The following is a 13,773-nucleotide window of genomic DNA, read 5'->3' as shown; positions in this document are numbered from 1 at the left end:
ATTTCAGCCCAGCTCAGAACAGGCGGTTTCTGTGTCTGTACCTTTAAATATGTAAATGAGCTGTGTCTGACCACGCCCCCTCTCTGGAAGGACTTGGGTGTACTCGGTGCTTCCTCGCTCCATGTCCTATTGTTTACGTTGAGAAGGCAGACTCAGGTTCAGAACAAACACCTAGCTGTGGGAGTGTCACCCACCTGGGGGAGGGGCTACTGCCCTTTGTGATGTCATGACGGGAAAATCTCCAAAACGGCCTGTTTGAGCACACATTTTCTGAAAAGTGGAGCAGGATAAAGACGGAGAGGATGGACTTTTCTCATCATTGGGGGGTTTGTAGACAGACTAGAGACACATGTTAGAGTTAGAGGAACATGGTGAAGTTTATTCTGCATAAAATGTGACGATCGATGTGTTTTGTTGTTTTCCTCCCGCAGCACAGAGCTCGTCGTGAGAAAGCTGCGTCACGATTGGTCCATCCTTCCCGTGATGAAGCAGATCGATACGGTGGCGGCTGAATGGCCCGCCTTCACGAACTACCTCTACCTGACGTACCACGGCACGGAGGACGACCTGCCCTTCAACGATCAGCACATCATGGTGATCGGCTCGGGCGTGTATCGCATCGGCAGCAGCGTGGAGTTCGACTGGTGCGCTGTCGGATGTATCACGGAGCTCAGGAGGGTGAGTGAAGCGTGACCTCATGATGTACAACTGAAAGGTTGTTACAACATGTTGGACCTGAAGACGAGATGATGCTTAACCCTTTAAGTCCCTGCAGTCAGTTCATTGAGTGATATTAAATCAGTATTTATTCTCTTACCTGTAGATGGGGTACAAGACCATCATGGTGAACTACAACCCAGAGACGGTCAGCACCGACTACGACATGTGTGACCGCCTCTACTTTGATGAGATCTCCTTTGAGGTAAGATAAGTCGTTAATCATGACTACAGTGACCTATAATAACCCATAAACACAGCAACAAAAAGAGCTTTGTCTATGGTTTCCTATTTGAGTGTCCTAACGGCCTGTGAGCGACGCAGTGCGAGGTGGTGTGCCGTTTGAACGCTGACGCCCTGTTTCTATTTTCAACCAGTGTTAATCTTCACACCATTTTCTAACTTAGTCTCCTGACGATAATGTCCTTTATATTTATTCAGATATTAGTCATTTGTTATTGATTAAATTTAGTCAATTAGTCACTGACTAAAATTGCACATCATTTTAGTTGACGACAATAGAAGATATTTTAGTCAACAAAATCAGATGCAAGCTTTTTATTTTGATTATCAGAAGCTCCAGGGGGCGGGGCTTCACGGACCTGCAGGCTCCAGGCTCCAGGCTGCACATTGTTGCACTCACACACACAGACACACACACAGACACACTCACCACACACACCTTTGATGAAGTCTGCTATGGCTTACAATGATTTTAGAACAGCTGAGGGGGAACGTGATAATCCTCACTTGTAATGTAGTTTTCGTTCCGTCACATTTTCGTCAATTAGACGATGAAGTAATATTATTTATCAAATCGTCAAATAGTGGAGTTTCGTCTCGTCATCGTCATAGTTGACTAATTTAAAAAGACCTTTGTCAACGAATATTTTCGTCATTTATTTCGTTGACGAGATTGACACTGTTTTCAACTTCCATATTTTGGTCCGCACTGGGACTTGAACCGCTGACCCTCCAGTTCCCAACCGAAGTCCTTTTTTTAAAAAAAATTTTAAAATTTTTTTTTAAGAATTTTTTTTTTGTGCCTTTAATGGAGCGATAGGACAGTGGATAGAGTTGGAAATCAGAGAGAGAGGGGAATGACATGCGGGAAAGGAGCCACAGGTCGGATTTGAACCTGGGCCTCCATACATGGGGCGCACGCACTAACCACTACGCCACCAGCGCCCTCCCAACCCGAGTCCTTACAGACTGAGCACAATTGTTGTTAAATGCTTCTGAAGCCTCCACACAGTCACTCTCATGAGACAACAACACAGCAGACTGTTCGGCAAATAGCAACATTTTTTTTTAGACCCTTTGATGTCTCATAAAGATGCACAAGTATCACACCTGGTTTTGTTCTAGTGATATGGAAACATGTTGATAGTCACTCTTTACCAGTATGATATTCAAGTTCAAAATCCTGTTATTGTGACACCTCCACAAAAAGAGTTCCACCAACAGCGTCTCTGAGGTTGATGATTGGTCCTGAATGTTTTTCTCAGGTGGTGATGGATATCTATGAGAGAGAAAACCCCGACGGCGTCATCCTCTCTATGGGAGGTCAGCTGCCCAACAACATCGCCATGTCGCTGCATCGTCAGCAGTGCCGCATCCTCGGCACCTCCCCGGAGTTCATCGACTCTGCGGAGAACAGGTTCAAGTTCTCCCGGATGCTCGACACCATCGGGATCAGCCAGCCGCAGTGGAAGGAGCTCTCGGACACGGAGGTACGACAGACCATAAAATGTTTTCAAAAGATGTCAGAAGTTATTATGATGCAAAACGTGTCGACAAGGGGAAGCATTTGAGTCCAGTGAACGGTGAGGCTGCAGCTATTGGTCAAAAAGTGTTTTTCTGAGTTCTTTCATGTATCGTCCGTTTCTTCTTCCCCCTCCAGTCTGCTGTGAAGTTCTGTGAGACGGTGGGTTACCCCTGCCTGGTTCGTCCCTCTTATGTTCTCAGCGGAGCGGCCATGAACGTGGCCTACAGCGACAGCGATCTGGAGAAGTACCTGACCAGCGCCGTCGCCGTGTCCAAAGAACATCCTGTCGTCATCTCTAAGTTTATACAGGAGGCCAAGGTGAGACAAAGATCCACTCGTCTGCCTCTTCTCTTCATGACAGCGGGCACTCTGTCTTTAATGTTTTGTGTGTGTGTGTGTGTGTGTGTGCATTATTCAGGAGATAGACGTGGACGCCGTCGCCTGTGACGGGGTGGTGTTGGCCATCGCCGTGTCCGAGCACGTGGAGAACGCCGGCGTCCACTCTGGCGACGCGACGCTGGTCACACCGCCGCAGGATCTCAACCAGAAGACGATGGAGAGGATCAAGATGATCGTCCACGCCATCGGACAGGAGCTGCAGGTCACCGGACCGTTTAACCTGCAGCTGATCGCTAAGGTAACGAGTCGGTCTGCAGAGCTTCATGTTGAACACAGATTAGAGACATGTCGGCCGTTTTAAATGCATCAGTATATGGAAAGCCTCTGAGATACGACCAAACACCTTTTAATTATTTTAGAGAAACGTATGATCAGATACTCTTTGTTCAAATCTCTAGAGTGAGTGTTAGGAGAGATTAAAACCCTTTCAGAATAAGAGCATATTTATTTAAACGGGCATCTCTTTTAGTTTTTAACACTGTTGTCTTTTCTCCTCCTCCAGGATGACCAGCTGAAGGTGATCGAGTGCAACGTCCGAGTCTCCCGCTCCTTCCCCTTCGTGTCAAAGACTCTGGGCGTGGACCTTGTTTCCCTGGCAACTCAGGTCATCGTAGGCGAGGAGGTGGAGCCTCTGGGCCTAATGAGAGGGAAAGGGATTGTCGGCGTCAAGGTAAAAGAAGCAAAACTCCCTTTTCCACTAAAACATGAGAGAGGAGCAACAAGTTGTAATTTCACATAAACATTTGTCACCTAACCTCCAGGTTCCTCAGTTCTCCTTCTCTCGGCTGGCCGGAGCCGACGTGGTGCTCGGGGTGGAGATGACCAGCACGGGGGAGGTGGCCTGTTTTGGGGAGAACAGATACGAGGCGTACCTCAAGGCGATGCTCTCCACGGGCTTCAAGATCCCCCAGAAGAACATCCTGCTCTCCATCGGCAGCTATAAGGTGCAGATACGGGCATTACACTCTTCTTCATGAAGGATGTACTTCTCAAAAACAACAGCTGATAATTTGGTAGAGATGAGAACAGATGAAACCAAACGTCTTTGTGGGAAAGGCACTAAAACAGCATGTTACCATTCTGTATGTTTGCAGCTTAGTTAACAGATAACCAAATGGAAATACATCATTAGTTATACATTTTCAACAAATATGTGTGTGTGTCTGATAAATATACTTTGACTTGTTTAATTTAAAGTCCAGGAATACATCACACAACTCCTTTAAATGAAGAGGAATATGAATGATTCTATTTTGTGCGTTTACAGAACAAGAGCGAGCTGCTCCCCACTGTGCAGACTCTGGAGTCTCTGGGTTATGATCTCTACGCCAGTCTGGGTACTGCAGACTTCTACACCGAGCACGGAGTCAAGGTGACGACAAGAATATGTTCCTCGTGCAGATGTATATTTCATCACACCGGAAAACAGCAGAGAAATGAAATTGCAACTCAGGAAATTTGAGATTTATTGGTTTGACTGATTCATAAAGATAACCACCTTCACTAAAAAAAGGTTTATTGTGGAGGTGAATAAAGGATCTTTGATGTAACTATAATCTGTTTTTTTCGACAGATTTTTGTACCTCCTGCTAGTTAGAGAGCCAACCTGTCATCACATGAAGAGAAATTAAACGTCCCTTTGTTTTCTCTCCGACTCCTCCTGCACCAGGTGACGGCGGTGGATTGGCCGTTTGAGGAGGAAGACAGCGACGGTCCCACTAAAGAGAAGCAGCGCAGCATCATGAACTACCTGGAGGAAAACCACTTCGACCTGGTCATCAACCTCTCCATGAGGAACAGCGGCGGCCGCAGACTCTCCTCCTTCGTCACCAAAGGCTACCGCACGAGGCGCATGGCCATCGACTACTCGGTGCCGCTCATCATCGACATCAAGTGCACCAAGCTCTTTGTGCAGGTGAAAAGAATCTTTAGTTCATAAAAAAAGAAGAAGCAGCATCTGAGTCATGAAATCTAACTAAGATTCAAAACGGTTTTTCAGGCTCTTCATCAGATCGGTCGGAAACCTCCAGTGAAGACTCACATCGACAGCATGACGTCTCAGACGCTGGTCCGTCTGCCCGGTGAGTCACTGAAGGATTCCTTATTATTATTATTATGTATTATTTTCTTCAGCTGCAGAACAGAATGGTAATTTTATTCATCCCTTGGGTAATAATTCACCTTATATGGGATCATTTTAGCGAGGAAGCTAATTAGATGTCTCTGAAAACAGCGACAGGAAATCTTTCAAAACAATGTCCTTTAGAAATAAGATTAAAAAAAAATAAACTGTGACTCTTGAAAAGGCAACAAACAGCCCGACCAAAATGAGTTTTTGGATGCTGATGACGTTTTTCCTCGGGGGAAAATTCACTGATAACAAAAAGTGGCTGAAAAAGTAAAAGTGCTTTCCTGAATTCTAAAAGTTAAAAATGTTATTTGAAGATTAATTAAACCCCAGAGTTTCGGCTGAAGTGCATCTTACTAGGACTTTCAAAAAACGCCTTTAGAGAGTCAATGTATCGACATAGACAGGACCGAGGGCTTTGTAGGACACGCCCACTCGCTCCTCTGTGCCGTAACCAGCAAACATCAGACAGTCTATGCTACCCGCACAATCAAGCATAAACTGATTTGGAAGTTTAGACAACTCAAGAAACATCCATCTTTTGTGAGAGAAATGTTGTTTGAAGTCGAGAACTTCTCTCCTCCTGAGCCTCCCGTAGGCCACGACCACGGCGGTCCAGAGCCGTAACAGTATGACCCGTTAGCACAGGCGGCGAGTGCTGAGCCTGCCGATGCCGAGGACAGAAGGGGGCAGGAAGGGAATGGGGGAGGTCTCTGATTGGTAGACGCTTCCCCCTGTTTTTGCACCTTCCAATCGCCATATTTCAACTCATTAAGATTTCAATTGTTAGGACTGATCGACGTGCATGTCCACCTGCGGGAGCCTGGAGCCACACATAAGGAGGACTTCTCCTCGGGTACGGCGGCCGCACTGGCAGGAGGAGTGACCATGGTGTGTGCCATGCCCAACACTTCCCCCGCCATCACCGACCCCAACACCCTGGCTCTTGTACAGAAGGTAGACCCAGATTTTCTTTGATGTCGCATCAAGTTTGTAAACCATAACCTCATTTTTCCACTGAGTTGTTGATGCTCTGGGTTCAATCCTTTGTTGTGTTTAATCCACAGCTGGCCAAAGAAGGCTGCCGGTGCGACTACGCCCTGTATGTGGGTGCGGCTTCAGACAACGCCGCCATCCTGCCGTCCATCGCTAACCAGGCTGCTGGTCTGAAGATGTACCTGAACGACACGTACTCCACCCTGAAGATGGACAACGTCTCCCTCTGGATGGAGGTAGGATCACTCACAACTTATTCTTACTTCTGTACCAGTTCTGTAGTTTAAGTCCTTCATGTGTCATACGGCCATCACATCGAGTGAAGTGGTTGTTGGCTCACTCTAACATTCATCATATAAAATGATAATCGAGACTAAAGTGAGAAACCATTGCGACTTAAACCCAGAGCTGAATTTGTCTAAAAACTGGTTTTCTAGAACTGTAGTGATAATAAATCACCTCAGAATCAGAAGGAGTCAATTTTTCAGACTGGCTAAACACTGAAGCTTCAGTGTCCCTGAAGTGGCAACTTGTGTGCACCTCCACCTTAGAGAGGAGGAGGCAGAGGGGAGACACCTCTTTCTAATGTTTTGGATTTGGACTGCAGTACCCATTTTAAACACTAGGTGTCAGAGTTACATATTGCTCCTCTCTGTCCACACTAAACTAACATGTTCTTGTTTCTGTATGAAGCACTTTGAGAAGTGGCCCAAACAGCTGCCGATCGTCGCTCACGCTGAGAAGCAGACGGTCGCAGCGATCCTGATGGTGGCTCAGCTCTACCAGCGGCCGGTCCACATCTGCCACGTGGCCAAGAAGGAGGAGGTAAAACAGTTTTTATTTGATGAGAAGTTTTCCTAACTTCTGTTGAATTTAAATGATGCACAGATTTGCAGCTCTATACTACAAATAAAAAGAAAAGAATAATGCTGCTTTTTCAATACCTTAAAGCTTGGATGCATTGAAGACATTTTGGGGTTTTTCTAAACTTAACTCTTCTTTTTTTTTTTTTAGATCCTGATTATTCGGGCGGCGAAGCAGAAGGGCATCCAGGTCACGTGTGAGGTGGCGCCTCATCACCTCTTCCTCTGTGAGGACAACGTGCCGGATATCGGCGATGGACGAGCGCAGGTCCGACCCATGCTGGGAGCACGCGAGGACATGGAGGCTCTGTGGGAAAACCTGGACATCATCGACTGCTTTGCCACAGATCACGGTCAGTAACCACACGCTCTGAGCCTTTTTAAAACTTATTTATAACGTTTTATAGTTTTATTAAGGACAAGAGGAGACGCACAAAGAGAACAAAAAAACAAGTCTGGGGTGCACCTTAGCATGAGATAATAAAATAAGACCAGAAATTGACATTAAAGGAAGAATGTGCGACTCTTTGAGAAAAGAAACCTGAGGATGAATCTGTCCGCTGAATCGAGGGTCACATGAAGTGTTTTTGTGTTTTTTCAGCTCCTCACTCCGTCGAGGAGAAGAACAGCGAGCGTCCTCCTCCTGGTTACCCCGGCCTGGAGACGATGCTGCCGCTGCTGCTGACCGCCGTCAGCGACGGGCGCCTAACTCTGGATGACATCATCAGGCGTCTCTATGACAACCCACGCAGGATCTTCAACCTGCCCGCCCAGGACAACACCTATGTGGAGGTACGGGCGTGCAAACACTCTCCTGATGAACCTTCTTCAAATCGATTTGTCTTTTTCTGATTTAAAAAAAGCTCTCACAGGTATTTTAACTTCCAAATCCCTTTTTTTAATTCGTCCTTCAGGTTGACCTCGAGCAGGAGTGGGTGATTCCTCAGGCGATGCAGTTCACTAAGTCCAAGTGGACTCCTTTCCAGGGTCTGAAGGTGAAGGGTAAAGTCCGCCGTGTGGTCCTGCGAGGAGAGGTGGCTTACATCGACGGCCAGGTCAGCAGTCACACACACGCACACACACACACGCGCGCGCACACACACACACACACATGCACACACACACACACACATGCACACACACACACACATGCACACACACACACGATTCATTTGTTGAAGTGTTCCTCTGTTCATCGACAACATGGCTGTAAAAGTCTTTTGGTGAGAGTTTCCTCCTAAATCGTTTATTGTTTTTTTCTTCCTCTCTTCTTCTCTCTCTCTCCCTCCCTCTCTCTCTCTCTGTCTCTGTCTCTGTCTCTGTCTCTGTCTCTCTCTCTCTCTCTCTCTCTCTCTCTCCCTCTCTCCCTCCCTGTCTCTTCTCTCTCTCTGTCTCTCTCTCTCTCTCTCTCTCTCTCTCTCTCTCTCCCTCCCTCTCTCTCTCCCTCCCTGTCTATTCTCTCTCTCTCTCTCTCTCTCTCTCTCTCTCTCTCAGGTGTTGGTACCTCCAGGTTACGGTGAAGATGTGAAAACTTGGCCCACAGCTTCGGTCCATCCTGTTGAACCGGTGAAAGAATGTCCAATGGTATTAAAAAATAATAATCCAACAGAAAATAACAGAAATGTAAACTGAATTTAATTTAAATAATAAAAAAAAAATACAGCCTACATCTGTTTGTGCAGGCTTGAAGAAGAAAATGAAAGATGCCGCTGTGTCACATCAAGTTTGTGTCCCTTTTTTTTTTTTTAAGACTCCAGAGCACCCACGTCCCACTCCTCCACGGGAAGGCCCGGTCCGGACACGAGCACCCAGCCCCCGACGATCAGCAAGAGAGAGCTGCTACCTGCTGCCCCCTCGCATCCACCGCTCCTCTGACCCGGGCCTACCCCCAGGTACTACAACTCCCATAATGCCACTCTTCAGTGCACAACAGGCTCAGACGAAAACGACTCTGCAGATTTGTAAATGTTGTTTTGTAGGACTTTTTTCCAAACAGATTTTTAATATTTAAGGGATTAATTTTTGTCTCTTTGCTCCGTGCAGAGATGGTTATGTTCCCACCGTCTGGTGCAGGTGAAGGTTACAGCCACCCTCCTCCTCTGTCCAGGCTGCTCTCCCCTCAGGCAGGACCGGGGCAGACTCCTGCCGGACAGGCGTCCCACTTCCAGACCTCGCCTCTGCTGCACCTTCTGGTGGGACAGCACATCCTGTCGGTCAGACAGTTCAGCAAAGAACAGGTACACCCAAAAAACACTCCCATGAACATAGCAGGCTACACATAAACAATTGTTTAGTTGATTCATTTTTTTGGGGGGTAAATTTCAGATGTCTCACCTTTTCAACGTCGCCCACACTCTACGTCTGATGGTTCAGAAGGAGCGAAGCCTGGACATCCTGAAGGTGGGTTTCCTTCCCCTGAAAAGTATTTTCAGATCAAGCTAAATAAAAAAATAAAAAAACTGATCTCTTACTTCTGACCCTTCAGGGTAAAGTCATGGCGTCCATGTTCTACGAGGTCAGCACGCGCACCAGCAGCTCCTTCGTGGCGGCCATGCAGCGTCTGGGCGGCTCCGTCGTCCACTTCAGCGAGTCCACCTCGTCCACACAGAAAGGAGAGTCTCTGGCCGACTCCGTCCAGACCATGAGCTGCTACACCGACGTCCTCGTCCTCCGACATCCAACTCCTGGAGCTGTGGAGGTGAGTTTATTCTGAACTTTGCATGTTTTGTAAGATCGAGCGCCTTTTGTAGATATTTCTTACTGGTTACTTTTGCCTCAGTTGGAGAGGACAGCTGAGAGAGAGACAGAAAATGTAGGCAGGAGAGAGAGGGGGACGACGTGCAGCAAAGAGCAAATAGACAAACAGTTGTGAACGAGGTCAACAAGGAATAATATTGACTACACGAGTGCCAACTTCACCCTCAACATATTGAAATGTTGGGCTCTGGCCCGTGGAGTAGCAACGCATCAAGGCAGGGAAATCTGTTAGCGCTGTGGTTTGATTATAGCATCACACCAGTCAAGACAACGATATATTGATGTATGGTTATTTTGTCCAACTCCTACTTAAGATAAGACAACACTTTATTGTGATGGAAATCTGTCCTGCATTACAGGCTCAGAAATCCTCACATCACAATCAAATCACACATAAAAGACAGAATAAGTTACTGTTAAACTCACAGTGCAACCCTCTTTGTCACTTCCTGCTGTTTTATTTTAAATGAATAATCTGACATTGAATCGTTGTTGGATGGAGCAGAAGTGTGACAGCACGAGGCTCAGGTTGCTTCATTTTCTAAGGCAAAGGTTGTGAACAAAACAGCTGTTTATAAATTCTGCTGCTGACCTCCAGCATGTTTGGATACCTTGTCACTCTTCAGAAAATCATTTCATGTAGTGGCATTTGTTAAATCATTGACAAGCTTCAGAGATTTGACCTGAACTGAGCTAACAGCTCTACTCTAAAGCTTCTTTTAAAAAAGTGACCATAAGTCAAGTTTCTTTCTGATCTTAAGAAGAAGAAAATGTCTAAAACATTTCTATTGTTGCAGAATTTTAGATGTATTCAGTTTAAACCTACTATGTGATTTTTGTTTTAAATCCTCTGCTGCCCCCTGGTGGTGATGTTGAATAAAACATGTGTGGTTTGTGTGTAATGTTACATGTTTCAGTCTCAGTGTTAGAGCTCCTCAAAACATGTCTGTGAAGTTTCTTGTTCTAAATCCACTCTGATCCTGTATTTGATCATGTCTATAAACCCCTCTATTTCAGCCCTGCTCAGAACAGGCTGTTTCTGTGTCTGTACCTTTAAATATGTAAATGAGCGGTGTCTGACCACGCCCCCTCTCTGGAAAGTTCTTGGGTGTACTCGGTGCTTTCTCGCTCCATGTCCTATTGTTTAAAGTGAGAAGGCAGACTCAGAGGGCAGAACAAACACCTAGCTGTGGGAGTGTCACCCACCTGCGGGAGGGGCTACTGCCCTTTGTGATGTCATGAAGGGAAAATCTCCAAAACGGCCTGTTTGAGTACTCATTTTCTGAAAAGTGGAGCAGGCAAAAGACGGAGAGGATGGACTTTTCTCATAATTGGGGGGTTTGTAGACAAACTAGAGACACATATTAGAGTTAGAGGAACATGGTGAAGTGGATTTTTCAGAATGTGTGACCTTTGACTTTTACTTCTGCTCTTTTTTTAACCGGCCTCTCTCTCTCTGTCCCTCAGAGTGCATCTCGTCACTGCCGTAAACCGGTGATCAACGCTGGAGACGGCGTGGGGGAGCATCCGACCCAGGCTCTGCTGGACGTCTTCACCATCAGGGAGGAGCTGGGGACGGTCAACGGCATGACGGTGAGTGAAAGAGAAGACAGTTTGTTTATTTCTCAACTCTTTCTTGTTTCATAGTCTTACCTCCTCTGCTTTATTCTACACCTCAGTATCAGCAGGTCTGCTCTGACAAACAACACTATAAAATCTCTCCCACTTTTAGATAACTATGGTCGGGGATCTGAAGCACGGCCGCACGGTTCATTCCCTCGCCAAACTGCTGACTCAGTACCGCATCACACTGCGCTACGTGGCTCCCAAGAACCTCCACATGCCGGCAGAGATCATCAGCTACGTGGCCTCAAAGGGCATCAAGCAGGAGGAGTTTGACAGCATCGAGGAAGCTCTGCCTGAGACGGACGTCCTCTACATGACGAGGATCCAGAAGGAGAGGTTTGCCTCTGAGGAGGAGTACGATGCTGTGAGTGAACTCTTTGTTTTATTTCATCCTCTGCTCAGTAATCCACAGAGACGTAGTCTTGTGTGTCTGGGTTCATCTCAGTGTGATACTTTTATGGAAGTGGTGTGTTCAGGCGAATACAGCACACTGACATTTAAAGAATTTAATTCAAGATCATAAAATCAAAAATAAATCATAAAAACAAGACGTTTAAATTAATACTTTTGTAACATGGGATTAGAAAGTTCAGCACTTTCTGAATGATCGACTCTTATGCATCTGTGACTGTTTGAGTGAAGTCATCTCTGTGTCTCCTCTTTAGTGTTTCGGCCAGTTCATCCTCACCCCTCACATCATGACTGTGGCCAAAAAGAAGATGGTGGTGATGCATCCGCTGCCCAGAGTCAATGAAATCAGGTAAAAGAACAACCAGCGCTGTAATGTGTACTCACCTGATCAACAGGTTCTCCCCGTGCTTTCACCTTCGCTAAAGAGTCCTTGGAAAAAGTTGGGAGGCAAAATTCTTCTCAAACATTTGTGGATTCATTCAAGTGTTTGTCCTCCCCCTCGATGAGTTCTTGAATGCAGCCATAATGCGTTTATTGTCATCCAAAGAAAGAGATCGATGCATGACGTGCAACACAGGGCCAAACATCGGACACGATTCTGTATCGTCTGAAATACAAGAGCACCACAAGACTTCTGAAGTTCATTCTTGAGCTTAGAAACTGAAGCCGATGAAACGTATTAAAAAAAAATTTACACAGTTTTTCTTCGGGCTTTCACATCATCTTTCATCACACGGTTTTCTTCAGCCTGCTGCTATGGAGACCCACCCTCTGTTTGTCCCTATCCTTCTCTTTCCCATCTCCCCTATCCTACTTTTCAAGACCGATGCTATTAAAACATATCAAAGTGGGCGCTGGTTAGCCTAATGGTTATGACGCGCAGTCGCGCACCCAATGTACAACGGCTGTCAAATCCAGCCATTACCCTGTGCTGCATGTCATCCCTCGCTCTCTCCTCACAGCGTTTCCTGTCTCTTCAGCTGTCCTAAATAATAATAATAAAGGCAAATGTCGCCCAAAAATGTAACATTAAAAATGTATTACCGTAATTAAAGATACAATATGTAGATTCCGCCACCAGGGGGCTCTCAATCATTCTACAATAACAAAACAGGACATCGAGGCTTGCGGGGAATCATGGGAGTTCTCTCTGCTACTTCCCACAAGTTGCACAAACTCAAACTAATATATTTCCCTTTCTCTCTTTCAGTGCGGAGGTGGACACCGACCCCCGGGCTGCATATTTCCGTCAGGCAGAGAACGGCATGTACATCCGAATGGCCCTGCTGGCCACCGTACTGGGCAGATAGATCTGTGTGCTGTGGGTTGGTAGCTCAAATATAAACACACCTTTTGGAGTAATAAATGTTAGGTACCAGCATTTTACCTTCCTGGAATCAGTGGATTTCCTTTTTCCTGTCCTTTAAAAAAAAAAAAAGGGATGTTAGTAAAGTTGGGAGAATATAACTGAGTCGTACAGTTATATCATGATGCTGCTTCTCCTCATGCTTACACACCGATCGTTGTTGTTTCACATATATGTCCTGTCAAAGAGATTGAAGAGTCTATGAAGAGTTTCTATAAACACTGCGTATTAACCTGGAATGATTACGATGATGTGTGAGATTTTAAGCTCGTCTGTGATGGTAAACAAACCCGTCAGTGTGAGCCAATGGGAGAATGAGAAAAGGAAGATGATAGCATCGACGGTACTTTAATGTGTAATTCATGAAATCTTTGGGATGACGTGTGTAGCCAGTGTGCACGCAGTCTGTGCAGAGTCTCCTCATCTACCCAGCTGCAGGTACATTTAAAGGGACCATTTGGGATACTAAAAGGAAAAATCAAAACTTGGCTTTATATGAGAGTAATTGTTACATCTACTGTGAGAAATAAACCCTATTCTGTAACGTTTTTTAAACATGTAGCATTAACTCAGAGTGAACACGCACAACTGTTACTGTCGGTGATTTCTTTGTACTACTGGTGCGGTTAAGAATCAGACTTTTTTTTTTTTTTTTGGTCATTTAAATGTTGGTGAGTTACTTTCTATAATGTGGAGAAATAAATAATAAAAACAGTTTTCCTTTTTGCAGTTCAAATTGTCA

At 45.7% G+C, this 13,773-nt stretch overlaps 1 protein-coding gene across 1 annotated transcript in view; it reads left to right on the top strand.

Annotated features, from left to right (window-relative positions):
* Positions 1-13,756, top strand: part of cad (carbamoyl-phosphate synthetase 2, aspartate transcarbamylase, and dihydroorotase) — a 26,027-nt gene extending 12,271 nt beyond the window's left edge. Inside the window, exons 19-43 of the mRNA XM_061051569.1 lie at positions 432-678; positions 824-922; positions 2,226-2,450; positions 2,621-2,803; positions 2,904-3,122; positions 3,387-3,554; positions 3,646-3,828; positions 4,152-4,256; positions 4,554-4,799; positions 4,884-4,965; positions 5,803-5,969; positions 6,080-6,244; positions 6,702-6,833; positions 7,023-7,224; positions 7,473-7,663; positions 7,786-7,926; positions 8,366-8,455; positions 8,622-8,763; positions 8,915-9,108; positions 9,197-9,271; positions 9,357-9,569; positions 11,096-11,221; positions 11,361-11,618; positions 11,920-12,014; positions 12,876-13,756. Of these exons, the coding sequence (XP_060907552.1) occupies positions 432-678; positions 824-922; positions 2,226-2,450; positions 2,621-2,803; positions 2,904-3,122; positions 3,387-3,554; positions 3,646-3,828; positions 4,152-4,256; positions 4,554-4,799; positions 4,884-4,965; positions 5,803-5,969; positions 6,080-6,244; positions 6,702-6,833; positions 7,023-7,224; positions 7,473-7,663; positions 7,786-7,926; positions 8,366-8,455; positions 8,622-8,763; positions 8,915-9,108; positions 9,197-9,271; positions 9,357-9,569; positions 11,096-11,221; positions 11,361-11,618; positions 11,920-12,014; positions 12,876-12,975 (4,048 nt within the window). The 3' untranslated portion in view covers positions 12,976-13,756. The remainder of the gene's footprint in view (positions 1-431; positions 679-823; positions 923-2,225; positions 2,451-2,620; positions 2,804-2,903; positions 3,123-3,386; positions 3,555-3,645; positions 3,829-4,151; positions 4,257-4,553; positions 4,800-4,883; positions 4,966-5,802; positions 5,970-6,079; positions 6,245-6,701; positions 6,834-7,022; positions 7,225-7,472; positions 7,664-7,785; positions 7,927-8,365; positions 8,456-8,621; positions 8,764-8,914; positions 9,109-9,196; positions 9,272-9,356; positions 9,570-11,095; positions 11,222-11,360; positions 11,619-11,919; positions 12,015-12,875) is intronic.
* The last annotated feature ends 17 nt before the right edge of the window (positions 13,757-13,773 follow it).

Source organism: Labrus mixtus, chromosome 12, assembly GCF_963584025.1.
Source record: "Labrus mixtus chromosome 12, fLabMix1.1, whole genome shotgun sequence".
In the NCBI taxonomy this organism is placed as follows: domain Eukaryota; kingdom Metazoa; phylum Chordata; class Actinopteri; order Labriformes; family Labridae; genus Labrus; species Labrus mixtus.
This window is presented reverse-complemented; position numbering and strand designations above follow the sequence as displayed.